The sequence below is a fragment of the Nannobrachium achirus genome (genome assembly GCF_963921795.1).
Source record: "Nannobrachium achirus genome assembly, chromosome: 16".
In the NCBI taxonomy this organism is placed as follows: Eukaryota; Metazoa; Chordata; class Actinopteri; order Myctophiformes; family Myctophidae; genus Nannobrachium; species Nannobrachium achirus.
Window position 1 is genome coordinate 4,375,022 of NC_137823.1, and position 17,010 is coordinate 4,392,031.

At 45.0% G+C, this 17,010-nt stretch overlaps 1 protein-coding gene across 1 annotated transcript in view; it reads right to left on the reverse strand.

The window, feature by feature from the left end:
• The window catches only part of mettl24 (methyltransferase like 24), a gene marked incomplete at both ends in the record, with an annotated part of 144,438 nt that extends 130,844 nt beyond the window's left edge, over positions 1-13,594 (reverse strand). Inside the window, one exon of the mRNA XM_080744168.1 lies at positions 13,259-13,594. Within this exon, the coding sequence (XP_080600294.1) occupies positions 13,259-13,594 (336 nt within the window). The remainder of the gene's footprint in view (positions 1-13,258) is intronic.
• Positions 13,595-17,010: the final 3,416 nt, after the last annotated feature.

Consider the following 17,010-nt stretch of genomic DNA (forward strand, 5'->3'; position numbering starts at 1 on the left):
TGTAGCGCCCAGACAGATGGGGGGCTGTCACTGCCACCAGGCCATGTAGTTAGCGCACTCCTTAATGTGTGTGTGTGTGTGTGTGTGTGTGTGTGTGAGTGTGTGAGTGTGAGTGTGTGTGTGTGTGTGTGTGTGTGTGTGTGTGTGTGTGTGTGTGTGTGTGTGTGTGCGTGCGTGCGTGAGTGCGTGTGTGTGTGCGTGCGCGCGCCTCACTTCCTGGAAAGCCTCCCAGATATGGGCTCTGTGTTTGATTTTAAGTTGAGAGGAACAGAGGGCGCGTGGAGAACACCATATGACACACACACAGTCAAATTCTCAGTGTAGATTTTACTCTGAAGAGAGTGCGAATGGACTCACTAAGGGGTTTACTGTGTACTCAGGGGGATGGAGATGGGATAAGAGCAATGGCAGGGTTCATCCAATTACATTCATCCTGTATTTTGCTTGTTCATTGAGGTATGCATTGATGATATGATTTGAACTTAAAAAACTGAAATGGTTTGAGGGAGATGGTGAACGAGGACGCAGAGCATTTTGTTAATGTTTCATTACATTGACAGTGTTCAGTGAGTGCTTTGTACAAATCATTAGGCCTGGATAATTACTAGAAAATACAGATATTTAGAACCAATAACTGACTTGATCTTGCTCATGTAGGTCAATCGAAAAATCATGTTTTTATTAGATTGGCCTGATTAGCCACGTAAAGCTGTATTGTACTTTGATTTGTATAATGGTGGTTTAAAAGAATAGTGAGAATAGCCGATGTGTGCGTGCGTGCGTGCGTGCATGCCTGTGCTTGTTGTGCGTGTGTAAATATGGGGCTGATTAGCCACGAAAAGCTGTATTGTACTTTGATGTGTATAATGGTGGTTTAAAAGAATAGTGAGAATAGCCGATGTGTGCGCGCCGTGCGTGCATGCCTGCCTGTGCTTGTTGTGCGTGTGTAAATATGGGGCTGTGTGTGTGTGTGTGTGTGTGTGTGTGTGTGTGTGTGTGTGTGTGTGTGTGTGTGTGTGTGTGTGTGTGTGTGTGTGTGTGTGTGTGTGTGTGTGCGTGCTTGCTTGCGTGCGTGCGTGCGTGCGTGCGTGTGCGTGTGCGTGTGTACACGCATGCACAAACATGCATGGGCAGTGGAGGTGAGCGGCACAGATAGGAGGGAACTCGGGGAAAAGGCTCTGGGTTCCAGGGGTCAATGCTTCTCATTCATATCAGCTCGGTGGGAGGTTGAGAGCTTTCTGGAATGTTCCAAACAAGGCGTCAGTGTCTGAGGGGACATTGTGAGGACGCAGCGCTCTGGACTTGACAGTTTGACACCGGCTTTTCCCCCCTCCAGTGGGGGTCTTTGTCTCATGGGAGTTGACGCCAGGGGCGTCACAAGGGGTAGGAAAGTGGGACTGAGTAACTGGGGCCCAAGGTGGAGGGGCCCTAATAACTTTATCTATTGAAAAATAGCAGATATACAAGCTCACAGCGCGGCACCGAGTGCCGCGCTGCGAGCTTGTAGATCTGCTATTTTTGAAAAGTTGTGAAAATGTGTGAAAATCTTTGAATATATGTATTTTTAAGCGAACATTTCTAACTCAAATATTGCTTCTGGGGGTCCCTGGAACTAAATATTTTGAGATCAGGGTCCGTGGCCAAATACATATCATCTTGGGGGTCCTTGACATAGGTTTCTTGCACACATTTTCACGATTTTTCAAAAATAGCAGATCTACAAGCTCGCAGCGCGGCACTCGGTGCCGCGCTGTGAGCTTGTATATCTGCTATTTTTCAATTGTTAACATTGATGGGGGGCCCGCAGTGAATCCTTGTACCCAGGGCCCAGAATTTGGTGTGACGCCCCTGGTTGGCTCACAACAGACCCACTGTTTACTCAGCCAGTGGGTTGAAGTGCATCGAGTGAATTCCGTTTTGTCCGCGGCCGAGGTACGGGTTTGATCCTTTTTGGTTGATGTTTTGTAAGTCCATTTACAAGTCAGGACTCTGAGCTGACTGCTGTGATCTTGCCAAGCAGCCACGTCCATGGCTCAGTTTAGTAGAAAATAGCTGATCTAAAAGTAGATGTGCTTTTATTTACGTATACGTAATTAAGGCCCCTTTCACACCCAAAGTCCGCCTAGAAGGTCCGGATCAGGGACCAAATGTTTGTTGCATTTTGAATTTGGTCCGGTTAGCGTTCACATGGGACGTTTGTCAAAAGAACCAAATATGTAAACAAATGACACGTGGTCACAGGCGGCAGAATAGGCTATTCCTATGGAAAATTACTTCACTGCCAAACTAGAACATAACTAAGTGTTGTTTTAATTTTGTCATTAATTCAAATAACTATGAGCACATTCCATATTCCAATTAATTATGTGTTATTAATCACTGCCGCTTCCTATAGGCTACATCTTTGTTTTAACACATGGGAAGCCAAGGTTTCTAACATTTCTAGCTGTTGCTGCTGCCGTCGTTCACCTACGCTTTAATTTTGAAGAGCCTCGGAAGCTTCGTGCGTGTGCACGTGAGTGTCCACTGGCGATTGAGGAGGATAATCTATTTGTTTACAAACGCTCGCGAAACTAAAATCCAAACCGGGGCCGACCATCGCGGTAAAGTGTCGCCATGAAAACAATCAGATCTCTGCTTCCCTGGCGTTCTTTGCACCTTATTCATAGATAAAGCCCTTTTTATGTTTCAGCATAGAATAGAAATCAATGCAGCCTAGACGTGCCCTTTTGTCTCCCTGCGAGCTACGTTATGACGTATGGACCAGGGTCTTTCACTGACAACACAGGATGCATGCAGCTCCATGTAACCAAGTTAACCCTTTGTCTCGTTCCTGAACGAGACAACTCCTTTTGGTACAGCGACCTCCAGTTGCTGTATCTCGTTACTGAACGAGTTTGGCCCCTTGGGTGTTAAGGGGTCGTTCCCACCAGGGTCCTTTGGTCCACTTAAAAAGGACCGGCTGTTGTGACCAAACAAAGGGACCATGGTCCTGTTAAAAATGCAGGACTCGGTCCCCTTCCAAAAGGACCATGGTCCGGTCCTCTGCGGTTGTGAACGCAAACAGACTTTATAGAGGACCAAATATAGGTCTGTTCAGCCTACAGTGCATTCTGCATTGTGTGTTGTTCATTGAAGAACAATATGGAAAATATAATAAACCACTACTCGTGAGGCTACGGTATATTGTAACTTCTACGTTCTACTAGGAGAGAGATTCCTCCGTCCGTCCATCCATCGCTTGCTGCCTAAAATGTGTGCGTTTTCGCTTCTTTAAGCCTCATGTCATAATGTAAGCATTTCTCACCCTCATGGTAGTATACCTTTACTTTGAGGAATCAGTCATCATGTCCCCAAATACAGTAGCAGAGATTATCCAACAAGGATGGTATTTAGACTCAAGGCATTGTTAGCTGATGCTAAAATGCTGCAACTAGAGATTACTGATTCAAAGCTTCATGCTTTGACATATTAAGCAAATTACGCACCACCCGAAGCTTCCAACATCTGTCTATTTTATCTGCGCTTCATACACACGAGGTGAGTAAATACACATACACATTGTCAAGACTCACTTGAAAAGCAGAGTCCGCCCACCATCGTTTTACATAACAGCTGTCTTCTAAATAAGAGGTTAAGTGCAGGCAATTACGTGAGTGTAATGTGTAGGAGAGTCTGTTTGCTGGCCCCAGGGAGGGCAGAGACAAAGGAGTGTCACCCAGGTGACACAGCAATTACCCGGCCAGTGGCGGCCACTGATTCCTTGGGAACGGGAGTCCCAAGTCTCCTGTGTCCCCCCCAGGTTAAAGCAGCCTGAGAATCCACTGCGGTCATACCTCTGGGATTACAGAAGTCAATCCCTTACCCTCTTTTTCATCTCTTTCACTCTCTCTCTCTCTCCAGTGGCGTCAGTTCGGAAAAAGCTAAGGTATGGCAACATGACTGGTGTCTTGCACGCGCGCGAAGGCATGATATATTTATTTTAAGAAGTACATTTTTTCCCCCGTTTCTATGGTTTCTTGGGCTGGATACGGCAGCCTGGAACGGTTGTTCAAGTGCAGCTAAACTTGGCATGTTAGTAAACGTGCCACATTAACAATAATGCATTGCACCTGTGCAGCTGACCTACGGAACCTGGGAATATACCATCTTGTCAAGATGGGGAGAATACAAGTGTGGAGAATAGAATTATAATATCTTGTTGAAGTGACCATTTTGTTACATTTTGCATTTGTAGTTATTTTACTGTAATTTAACAACTTAATAACCAGCGCAGATAGACAAAGAGACATTCATGGATTTATATTTAAAAGTAACTTTTATTTTCCCCGCTGGACCCAGGGTATGGCAGCTGCATACCCCTGCCATACCCAATTGACGCCCCTGCTCTCTCTCCCCCCCCCCCCCCCCCCCCCCCCCCCCCCCCCTCCCTCTTTCTCAGTCTGAGATCTTGCTACAATCGGACCAAGGTCACAGAGTTTCTGCATTAGACATTCCACTGGGGTCCGGGAACTGACTGGTAATGTGATTGGTGCAGAATGCACAAAGTGGCCTTCTTTCCATTCCTACGCCAGACCAAGACTTAATTGACTATTCAGGAACAATAGCGTCTCAAAGAATTTATGCTGATGCTCGCTTGGACTAAAATAATAAATGCTTGCCGGGCGGGGTTAGCGGAAGTTGTCTCGTCTAATTAAAAGAAAATTAAAGAACAGGATGTTCTGGTTGCGTTTACAGATTATTCTAGAACTGCACTCTGTTGAGGTGCCAACTTGCAACTTGTGCACAAGTAGGCCAAGTATATTGTGCGCCATGAGGTGTGCTCACCACTGGCGACGCCAATGACATCACCACTGGCATCACCAGGAATGCTGGTCCCTCATTGGCTGTTAATGATGACGTTGCCAGAAATGCTGGTCCCTGATTGGGCTACGGGCTTAAACAAATGACGACACCGACATACTAGGGCATTCACGAATAGTCATTTTTAGTATTTGAATTATTCGACCTCAAAGTATTCGAATAGTCGAATGTTCGACAGGACTGGCCAAACTGTTAAATATTAAGTAAGCAAGAGGCTATTTTCACAATATTTATCTGCGGAACCGAGTCACATTAAATGTAATACCTACAATTCCAAGTGCTTGTCAGGGTGGGGGTTCCCAGTTCAAATATGTTTATTTTGCGGGTCACGGCCTAAAAAGGTTTGAGAAGCCCTTGGTATAGAGCATTAACAAATTCATCCACCAGGGGCATTGACAACTCATTCTTATGACTTCCTATCTAGCCAAGCTTTATAAACCAGGGGTTGACAAGGTTGCAGAGGCACTTGCCCATCGGGCAAGTACAGGTCATGTTCTACTTGCCCAAAGGTCATGCCCACTTGCCCAAAAAGTAAATCGAATCGCCCATTATAAAATGATAGGTAAAATTTTAATAACTGTTCAATTTTCCTACATACAGTAGCTATGATTGAATATGTCTATGGGTTCACACCTATTTTATATTTTTAAGTGTAGCAACAGTGAAAACAGCACTTATATTTGGTGTTGTGTTTATAGACAGTTGCGTCCCCACACAAACAAGCACTTGCCCGGTCGGGCAACCTGAAAGTAAACTCCACCTGCCCTAAAGTTTTATTTACCTGCCGGGGGCAGGTGGGCAAGCCTTAGTGTCAATGCCTGTAAACTATATATTTTTCAAAGAGAAAACAATAAAAAAAAAGAAAAAAAAGCGAATATTCGACTTCGGTGAACAGCGTCGAATAGTGACTTTGATATTCGAATATTCGAATATTTGGTGAATGCTCTACGACATACATACCCACCCAGCCGATCGCAGTACTTGCGCGCTCTGCTTACCCTAACTAGACTCTGTCGAGGTGCCAACTTGCGATTTGTGCACTCGTATATGGACAGTATATCCTATTTGTGCAACAGCAGAGACGGTAAGTACTGTGATTGGTGCTCGGTATGTGACGACACTTTTGATTGGTGGTGACGCCTCGGTGACCTCACATCTAGGGGGAGGGTTATTTATGCAGGTCACACTTATTGGTGGTGATGTCACCGGGAATGCTGCTCCCCCATTGGCTAAAGGCCCTCCCTTTGTACTGTCGGCTGTGACAGTACAAAGCCTGTGGACGTCTGAGGCATCTTAGGCATGTTAACAGAATCTACAGAAGGGAACTATGACATAATCATGCATCTGTAAACCACAAACTAGACGTTTTTAATCTGTTAAATTCTTAATGCACCAACCCCCCCCCCCCCCCCCCCCCCCCTCATTTTGTTGAATACGTTTTTTTTTTTTTTTTTTTTACTAAACTCATATATATTAGGAATTATAAGACATAATACTTATGGAAAGTGGAAAAACAGTATATCTCCAACAGTTTGTGGAACAACAGTCCGTTACAAGCAATATTCAGCAGACAAAGGGAGCAGATAACATTAAAACAGACCATTGAACAAAATGAGGGGGGAGTGCATTAACAATTTAACAGATTAAAAATGACTAGTTTGTGTTTTACAGTCTGGTAAATCAAAACATAATCTATATTACAAAAAAAAAAATGATATGGACTTAGACTGTTATTCGTCTCAGGTACTCAATTGATCCATGTGTAACTCAGAGAGTGTACAAATTAATGTACATTTGTGCCCGCTCAAAGCTAAATGAACAGTGGACTTTCCTGCTGCCTGTAACCGTGTTTCTCATCCTCTCTCTGCAGCTCTCAGTGAAGGCATTGTGAACGTGCGAGTACAGCTGTTCTAGAGAGCCACGCCTCTGGAGCGCCAAGAGGTTTTGTTTCCTCAGCCACCGAAAGCAGCAGATCTACAAGCTCACGGCGGGTCCCATTGTGACGCGTTGTGAGCTTGTAGACCTGCCGTTTTCGGGGTTCGCAAACACCTGCACGTAACCATAGGGATAAGTCGGGTGTCCCGGAGTGACAGGCTGTCATTCACGTGTCACACGAGCTTAACCTCCAGTCCTGCAGGTAAAGCAAAGTGGAGTCAGGGAGCTTTACAGACAAGGCTCCTGACCTCAGGGGCGTCGCAACCAAATTCGGGGCCCTGGGAACAAGGATTCACTGCGGGCCCCCCATGAATGTTCTTCATAGGGGGAGGGGGTTTAACCCATTTAGACTGGGAACGCATTATTACACGTTGTGTTGTGCTTTAACTTTTGAAAAATAGCAGATATACAAGCTCACAGCACGGCACCGAGTGCCGCACTGGTGCCGCGCTGCGAGCTTGTAGATCTGCTATTTAAAAAGAAATGTGAAAATTTGTGCACGTCTTAGAATATTTGAAATCCTTCTAAGGTCTTTTTAAAAACCTATGTTTCTATGTCAGTGGTGCTCAAACCTTTTCATGTGAAGGACCCCCAAAATGATATGCATTTGGCCACGGACCCCCATCTCAAAATATTTAGTTCTAGGGACCCCCCCCCCCATAAGCAAAACTTTAGTTACAAATGTTCGCTTAAAAAATACATATATTCAAAGATTTGCACTCATTTTCACGATTTTTCAAAAATAGCAGATCTACAAGATCACAGCGCGGCACTCGGTAGCCTACCAATTAAAAGTTTTAAAGTATTAGTTTACGAGCAGGACTCCCCCTCCCCTCTTCAGCCTATGAGGCTTCTAACAGGCTTCTATCAATCAACTAATGAATGGTTCAATAGGCTGTCAGTTCCCATGCTGGGAACTCTGAGACAATGAAGACAAAGTGCTGCCCGAACCTCAGTAAAACAGTTTTAGCACCTATTAACGGTTTGAAGAGGACCCGTGTGCCACGGCTCTTGATGATGTTTCATGCAGCACTACTCACACACACACGCACTCATGCACGCACACACGCACACTCCTGACGACCAAGACATTTCCAGTTATACATCTTACCAGTAAGACTCCCTAATCGGGAGATAAGCGACCGTCAGGTGGCATACACAAACTCTAGAAGGCAATGGTAGCCAATCAGGAGGGAATATGGGAAATGGGACAGATCCATGTTGATGACATGACTGTAGAGATACTGTGTACCGCTTTGCATGATTTCAGGCCAAAATCTGTAGGAGCAGTGTCCAAAAATGTGTTTTGCTAAAATCGGCCTCATGGTGGCGCTAGAAGAGGGCCATGTGAGAAATGAGGGGTGGAGGTTGTGGTTTGGCAGTGTGTGTGCAAAGTTTGTCATGGATCGGGGCAGAGAGGTAGGGGGAAAATGTGACGTGACGTGGCGGACGGACTGACTGACTGACTGACTGACTGACTGACTGACTGACTGACAGCCGGTGGAGGTTTTGATAGTAACTGAGACCTGACGGTCGCAACAACCTTAAGCTCACTGGTTTGGTCTCTATAGGCAGCGAGTTAAAATGGGCCCTGGAAAGCCTGCGCTGCGTTTCCCTTAATGAGGTTCAGTCGGTTCATCCTCGCCATCTTTGCTCTTCTCTCTGTTTCCCCGTCCTCAGCCTTTTATCTGCTCCGCATAAATACAAGTTTACGACAACATGTCCACACAGAGGAGGAGGCAGGGAACCAGAGACAGAGACAGAGAGGTATAGGGAAGGGGGGGGAAGGGGGGAGAGGCAGACTGAACGGGGGCAGACAGAGACGGGGGTAGGGGGGCAAATGAGGGGGCAAATGAGCTGAAGATGGAGTAAAAAGTCTAATCATGTAGGGTACCCTCAGGGGGTACGCAGAAGTACCCACTTTTTTCCCGAACCACAGGTCTATGACTTATGAGACTCCCTGACTTCCATTATTAAAAAGGTTATTAAAGGGATCCCTAGCTAATACGACAAATGTGCCTTAATACATTATACAGCGTAAAATAAAAAACACGTTAATTATTTTATTTCTTCTAGAAATATCTAATCTTTCACTCAATAGGGGAAATGCCCGTCGCAAGTTGATGATGTCATAAATGTAATTTGTGATCTATCCCCATGGAATTTATGGCATGCATGTGAAAATAAAAACAAACGTAATACTTCCTATGGTTAATATGAGCATCAAATCAATATTTCAAATGTGTTTGTGTTTAGTTTTTTTGCACATGCGTGACATAAAGATGATACATGACATTTATGACATCATCAACTTGCGACAAGCATTTCCCCTATTGAGTGAAAGATTAGCTATTTCTAGAAGAAATAAAATATTTAAGGTGTTTTTAATTTTACATTGTAGTTATAGAGGACAATTCTAATGTATTATTAAGGCATATTCGTCGTATTAGCCAGGGATTCTTTTAAATATTTCAAAAAGGATAGTAAGTTAGTTAGTTAAGAAATGTTACTCGGATCCAAAGGACTGCACTGCGCAAACGTACAGACAGACACACACACACACACACAGTCGGACCCTCTTACAGACGGCCGGCCTCCTGCAGAGCCACGCCATAAAGAAGACAGACCGAACGACCGGCAGAAAGAGTACAATAAAACGCAGGAAGCGGCTAGGACGAGGAGACAGGAAAATGCAGGGGGTGGGGGTGGGGGGGGGGGGGGGGGTGTCTTGGTGTCCTGAAGGGATACAGACAGGGAGAGATGACATGTCTCCTTTCCGACATGTCTCCATTCCGACACTAACCCTATCTCTAACCCTTACCCTAAACCCCTATGGAAGTGTCGCCACTCCGAAAATAAGAAGTCAATTTCGGAGTGGCGACATGTCGGAATGGAGAGCGACACCCTCAGATAATGCAGTGGTTCTCAGACTTTGAAATTTCAAGCGGTTTCAAATGGTTCCATTCCATTTGTACACTGTCAGAGTTACAGACGTGCAAGGGTAAATTTAGACCAGTGGTTCTCAGCCTGTGGGTCGGTGTCCCCAGATGATCAACTTAATGTGCAACATTGTTTTCCCACTCAACAGTAATCAAACCAACATAAAGTTTAAGTGTATAGAGGGTGTCTGCACATTTCTAAAATGACAAATTAAACAGAAATTGGGAAAATAGCCGCAGCGTGAGGCGTTGTGACCATGTAGATCTGCTGTTTTCACAATAGAACCGTGTTATACAAAATGTAATGCCTCAACTCTTAGTGCTCGTCAGGGTAGGGGGGTTAAAATATGATTATTTTGGGGGTCCTGGCCTGAAAAGGTTGAGAACCACTGATTTAGACGCCCATAAAGGAACCAAGAGAGTCCCTGAAATCCACTTCTTTGTGAACCACTGAGATAAAGAGCAAGAGAGAGCTGAACAGAACATGAAGAAATATCACGGCAGGGGGTTGGGGGTGATATTTGTGGGGGGCTTCAGGGCGTTTGTTAACAGATTGGGAGGGTAAAACATATGGCTCTGTGTATTATTGATGGCACATCGGTGCTGGGGGGGGGGGGGGGGGTTTCGCCCGCAGTGATTTTCGTGTGGCGTAACACGGAGGCTCCGAGGCCGCTCGCTCGGGCGCTGCAGTTGGTTTAGAGTCATTAAAGATTTAGAGACGACGGGCGAATGGTAATGAGCAGGCAGTCCTCACTGGAGAAGAGATCACATACTGAAAGAGAGGAAAGAGAAGATGATGACACACGTACGCACGCACGCACACGCGCACGGACACGCGCACACACACACACACACACACAAACATGCACGCACACACGCACGCACGCACGCACGCACGCACGCACACACACACACACACACACACACACACACACACTCAGAGATGGGAGGGTTAGGGAAACGGTATAGGGCATGGGTCTTCAACAGGGGGTCCGGGACCCCTAGGGGGTCCTCAGAGTTACTACAGGAGGTCCTCCAAATCTTCCAATCCTTTTTATATTAACAACTTGAACCCTAGTGTCCATATTCTGAGAACTGTAGCTCTGCACCAAAGCCTCTACACGCTGCGAGGCGTTGTGAGCTTGTAGATCGGCTATTTTCGGCTTTGGTGTAGAGGAGAAAAAGAGCAGACTAAGTACAGAGTGAAAGGTCAAGTTCATTAAGTATTGACGGTTCAAGTGGTTAAATATCTGAAAACACAAATTGACATGAATCCAAAATACACTGATGATTGTGCTGTCAAACGATGAAACTATATGGAATCTATGAACAGGTTGTGGGGGTCCCTGCTTCATCACTCTCTCAGCTAAGGGGTCCTTGACCTGAAAACATTGAAGACCCCTGGTATAGGGGCTAAATTGATGAGAATATAATATATAATATACGTACAGTAGATTTGCTATTTTTTCATCGTAGGCTACAACTAAATACGGTATATCCACCTGTTTCCGCGAGAATTTACTGTGGCATTATCTGCGGACATACAAGCTCGCGTCGCGTCGCAGATGCAACCGTTGTGAGCTTGTAGATCACACTCGGCTGCGGCGCCGGAAGCTAGTTATACTTTCTGCGCAATGCACGATGGGATGTTGGAAAGTTGTGGATAGTGTTTAAGTGGTTCTATACACTGCACCCGCAACAGGCCAAGGTTTGTACCACTTGTGCGCGCGCGTGAGCGAGTGTGAGCCTCAATGGCCCTTTGTTGGTCCTGACTCTCTATAGACATACAACCCCAGACACCAGCTGAGAAGGTGTGTGTGTGTGTGTGTGTGTGTGTGTGTGTGTGTGTGTGTGTGTGTGTGTGTGTGTGTGTGTGTGTGTGTGTGTGCGCGTGTGTGTGTGTGTGTGTGTGTCAAACCCATTAATTCTAGACTTTAATTATAAAAAGACCCAGCCCTGTAGTCAGTCTTGCCACACCAGAAACCCCCCAGCCACAGCAACAAGTCCTCCTAACTCTCTTAAAAGTTACTTTTAAATATAAATCCATGAATGTCTCTTTGTCTATCTGTGCTGGCTATTATGTTGTTAAATTACAGTAAAATAACTACAAATGCAAAATGTTACAAAATGGTCACTTTAACAAGGTATTCTCCCCATTTTGACAAAATGGTATATTCCCAGGTTCAGCAGGTCAATTCATTATTGTTAATTGTGGCACGTTTACTAACCAAGTTTAGCTGCACTTGAACAACCATTCCAGCCTGCCATATCCAGACCAAGAAACCGTAGAAACGGGGGGGAAAAATAGAATGTACTTCTTAAAATAAATGTATCATGCCTGTTGCTAAGTTATGGCAACATGACAGTCATGTTGCCATACCTTAGCTTTTTCTGAACTGACGCCACTACTCTCCAGTGTTTTAGAGAAGCAGGCGTCAATGATCCATTGATTCTGCAGGCCTTCTCCCTGGCTCGCTCTGTGCCCTCTCCTCTCCATCTCTCTCCTGGGATTAACCCAGCCTCCCAGCCAGAGGCTCACACAGACGGATTAACTGCCCCTTATCGAGCAGCAGACACTGATTTGGGATCAGATAACTCTTTGACAGTCCTAATTGTCACCATTAAGGACTCCGAGGGTGATGTCAGATAGACTAGAGCAACTGGCTCTCGGCCAGGTGCAGCGCTGTAAAGGAACTGCGTGCGCTTACTGAAGTACCTGTACTTAAGTACCATTTTGAGGTGTTTGTACTTTACTTGAGTGTTTCCAATTTCTAGTACTTTTACTTCTACTCCACCACATCTCGGAACCAAATATCGTACTTTTACTCTACACTACATTTATTTGAAAACTTTAGTTACTACTAGTTACTTTGTAGATTTTGATTAATATTACAAAACATACATTAACCACTTCTGCCCTGTATACATTTAGACCATTCGAAAATAGCCAATCAGCAAGCCCACAATGTGTCGCGATGCGATGCATTGTAGATCTGCTATTTTCAAAAGATTTGTATACATTTGAAAACTTCAAATGGGACATTCTGCATAAGAAGTACTTTCTACTTTTGGTACTTCAAGTAGATTTTGAATTCTGGACTTTTACTTGTAGAGTATTTCTCCATTGCAGTATTGATACTTAAGTTCACCCCCAAAATGACTTTTTTTTCTATTGATTACTCATGCCATGGAGACTTGAGTTCAATCATATATTTTTTTTGTATTTTTCACATTCCTAAGACAAAATATAATATATTATTGTAAATTTGCCCCGATTGATTCCGGATGGCTACCCAAATGCATTTGGGTCCCCATCCGGAATCAATGGGGGTACATTTATTGTAATCAAATTATTGTCTTAGGTATGCGACAAAAAAAACAAAAGATCTTGTTGAACTCAAGTCTTCATGGCATGAGTAATCAACAGAAAAAAAGTCATTTTGGGGTTGAACTACTCCTCTAAGTAACAAAATGTGAGTGTCCCACCACTGGCCAGGTGCCCACTCCCCACTGAAACGTACCTTTCTGCGAGGGTGGAGTGGCAGGCAGCAGGTGGGCGAGGACGGCTCTTCTTCTCTGTTCCTCGGGACGCCGTCCTTCTTCAGCGTGCGGACGTAGGACACCCTCCTCTTGACGGCCCGCTCCTGGTTCCCAGGTCTGGGCTCCCACGAGTCCCGCCTGGCCCTGGTCTGGAGGCCCCGGTCCTGGCTGGTGGTCGGCACGGGACGTCCCACGGCCGAGGGCGCAGGTGCACCCCGTCGCCCTCTCTCCAGGTAAACGTGAACGCACATGCACAGCGCGCTGAGCAGAATGCACGCGCGGAGCAGCAGTCCCCTTGTGAGGCGGTCCTTGCCCATGCCTAGTGGTGTCCACTGTGGATGGTTTGTCCCTTTCACAGTTTACATGCCTTAATTATTCTCTATCTCGCTCTCACTTGCTTCAGTCCATCTCCGAGACAATAAGTTGTCGGGTTTGTCTTTGCTGTTTCATTCTCTCCCCCTAGCCCATTGTTTCCTTCTCCTTGCACAACTAATGTCCCTCGTTTCTCTTCGGGTCCGCCTTCTCCCTCGTTGGGGTCCAAAGTCCAGCATTTAGAGAGAAGTGAGTGAGTTAGAAAGGAGATTAACACAAAAGCTGCAGGCATACGTGTGTCAGCTGGGTCTCAGTGTGTGTCAGGCACTGTGCACCAAGTCAGAAGAACATAGTGAGTGCATGCTTCCCTCATTGAAAGCTTTGGGAACTCCCTCCTTGAGCTAAGAAGTCCAACATAATACAGACACCCCTCTCTCTCTCTCTCTCTCTCTCTCTCTCTCTCTCTCTCTCTCTCTCTCTCTCTCTGTCTGTCTGTGTAATACCAAACATTCACTCTCTACCCTCCCTCAGTTTGCCTCTCCCGTCCCCCTAGAATCTCCAGTTACTGTGTAACTCTATATACTATGGGCAGGGCCTACAGAGCCACCGCTGGCGGCTGCCCAGGCCTCAGAACCTCTGCATGCTCACTGTGAACAGAGAGAGAGGAGTGACACACAGAGGAGAGAGAGAAAGAATGAGAGAGAGAGAAGAGGAGGAGGAGGAGGAGGAGGAGGAGAAGCTGGTGTTGGAGGGAGAGGTTTTTCACATTGTGTGCCTTTGAAAGAATGTCATGAGGAACAGAAGTAGGAGTAGCTCTGGTAGAGAAAGAAAAAGGCATCGATGCTGACTCATTGTGTGTCTAAAACAGGGGTTCCCAAACGTTTTTGTCTCAGGGCACCCCATAAAATGTTTTTAATCCGAGGCACCCCTACATTATAATTTTCACTCCCAGCAACTTATTGCGACCGTAAGGTCGCAGTTTAGTTGCGACCGTAAGGTCGCAGTTTAGTATGAAAACCTCCACCGGCCGTCCGTCGGTCACACGTGCGGTCGACCGCACGTCACACGTGCGGTCGACGTGTGATGAGGTCACGATGAGTCATCTATGCCCAAATATAGATTTCTAGGTCAGATGGCCCATAGAGTTTGTGATGTCAAACCTAGCAACCCAATATAAACAAACCTGATGTCAGACCTGAAGTATCCTTTTATACCCATATATGGAGATACAGAGATCTCCATATATGGGCATATTAGAAAGCCCATATATGGGCATATACGGATGACATCAGGGATATCCATATATGGGCATAAAAGGGACAAGGGCTTACAGTTAAGAGATCTCCATATATGGGCATATCAGAAAGCCCATATATGTTCATATACTGATGACATCAGGAATATCCATATATGGGCATAAAAGGGACAAGGACTTACAGTTAAGAGATCTCCATATATGGGCATAAAGGGACAAGGACTGTTACAGTAGATATAGAGATGTCCATATATGGGCATAAATGAACAAGGACTGACAAACACTGAGATCTCCATATAACCTATGGGAATATAAGGGACGAGGACTGTCAGCTTGTAGACCTATTTTCTAAATATTGTTGTACATTAAAAACTTGAAATGGGTCGTTCTGCATAGTACTTGGGATTTGTTGATGTAAATGTTCACATAGAGTGTAATAATTGGTAAAACAAACTTTTGGCCTATTTGTGGAGATAAGCGACCAACGGTCGCTTATCTCCCGATTAGGGAGTCTTACTGGTATGAAAACCTCCACCGGCCGTCCGTCGGTCACACGTGCGGTCGACCGCACGTCACACGTGCGGTCGACGTGTGATGAGGTCACGATGAGTCATCTATGCCCAAATATAGATTTCTAGGTCAGATGGCCCATAGAGTTTGTGATGTCAAACCTAGCAACCCAATATAAACAAACCTGATGTCAGACCTGAAGTATCCTTTTATACCCATATATGGAGATACAGAGATCTCCATATATGGGCATATTAGAAAGCCCATATATGTTCATATACTGATGACATCAGGAATATCCATATATGGGCATAAAAGGGACAAGGACTTACAGTTAAGAGATCTCCATATATGGGCATAAAGGGACAAGGACTGTTACAGTAGATATAGAGATGTCCATATATGGGCATAAATGAACAAGGACTGACAAACACTGAGATCTCCATATAACCTATGGGAATATAAGGGACGAGGACTGTCAGCTTGTAGACCTATTTTCTAAATATTGTTGTACATTAAAAACTTGAAATGGGTCGTTCTGCATAGTACTTGGGATTTGTTGATGTAAATGTTCACATAGAGTGTAATAACTGGTAAAACAAACTTTTGGCCTATTTGTGGAGATAAGCGACCAACGGTCGCTTATCTCCCGATTAGGGAGTCTTACTGGTATTTATATATAACATATCATCGTTGTCAGGTGGAAACCTTGTATGTCCAAAACCGTTCGTTTTGTATTTATCATCTATAAAATGTACTATCGCGAGGCGTTGTGTGCTTGTAGATCGGCTGTTTTCACTAGTTTTGTGCGACAGTCTTGTATGATGAAGCAGGGCTTTGCTTTACCAAAAGACATACACATTTGAAACTTGGAGATACGAGGTTTCTGCCCGACAGTGACGATATTTTAGTGATTATGTTGCAAGGAAAACGTTGAGATAATAGATATTTTGGTTAGAACTGACTGAAAATAACTTTGTACTTCAAGTTTAAAATGATACTAAATATTTTTTCAAGCCTCCAAATAACTTCCAAATATTATCAAATTATCTCGCTGCACCCCTGGACTGCCATCACGGCACCCCAGGGTGCCCCGTCACCCACTTTGAAAACCCCTGGTCTAAAATAAAAGAGAATGCACCGAAGTTAATACAAACTAGTGACAGAGTGTGGTTGCATGCTGGCGCGAATCGCGAGGAATCCACTGGGAAATGAATTCTGTCTTATTGTTTACTATGAGAAACGTCACAGCTTTCTGTGTAGACGTGTACACATTTTTACGGTCTATGGGTTTGCCGCTCTGACGTCATGCAGTAATGTCACTGTGATGTCACTGTGATGTCCGGCACAGCTTGTCCACGCATCCGTGTATCTCTGAAGTTCACGCCTGACACTGTGGTTCACTGTGACGTCACTGGTGATATCACAGGTGACATCACCTATGTAAAAGTCCATATTTGGGTATTCCCCAGAATCCCTTTTATGCCCATATATGAAGATCCCTGATGTCATCGATATATATCACTGGCCAGATGGCCAAGACATGGCCCATATCTGTGTGGCTGGTTCAGATAGGGATCTCCATGTATGGGCATAAAATATACTGTATGTTGTGATGTCATGGGAACCACTCTTAACAGAATCCCTTTTATGCCC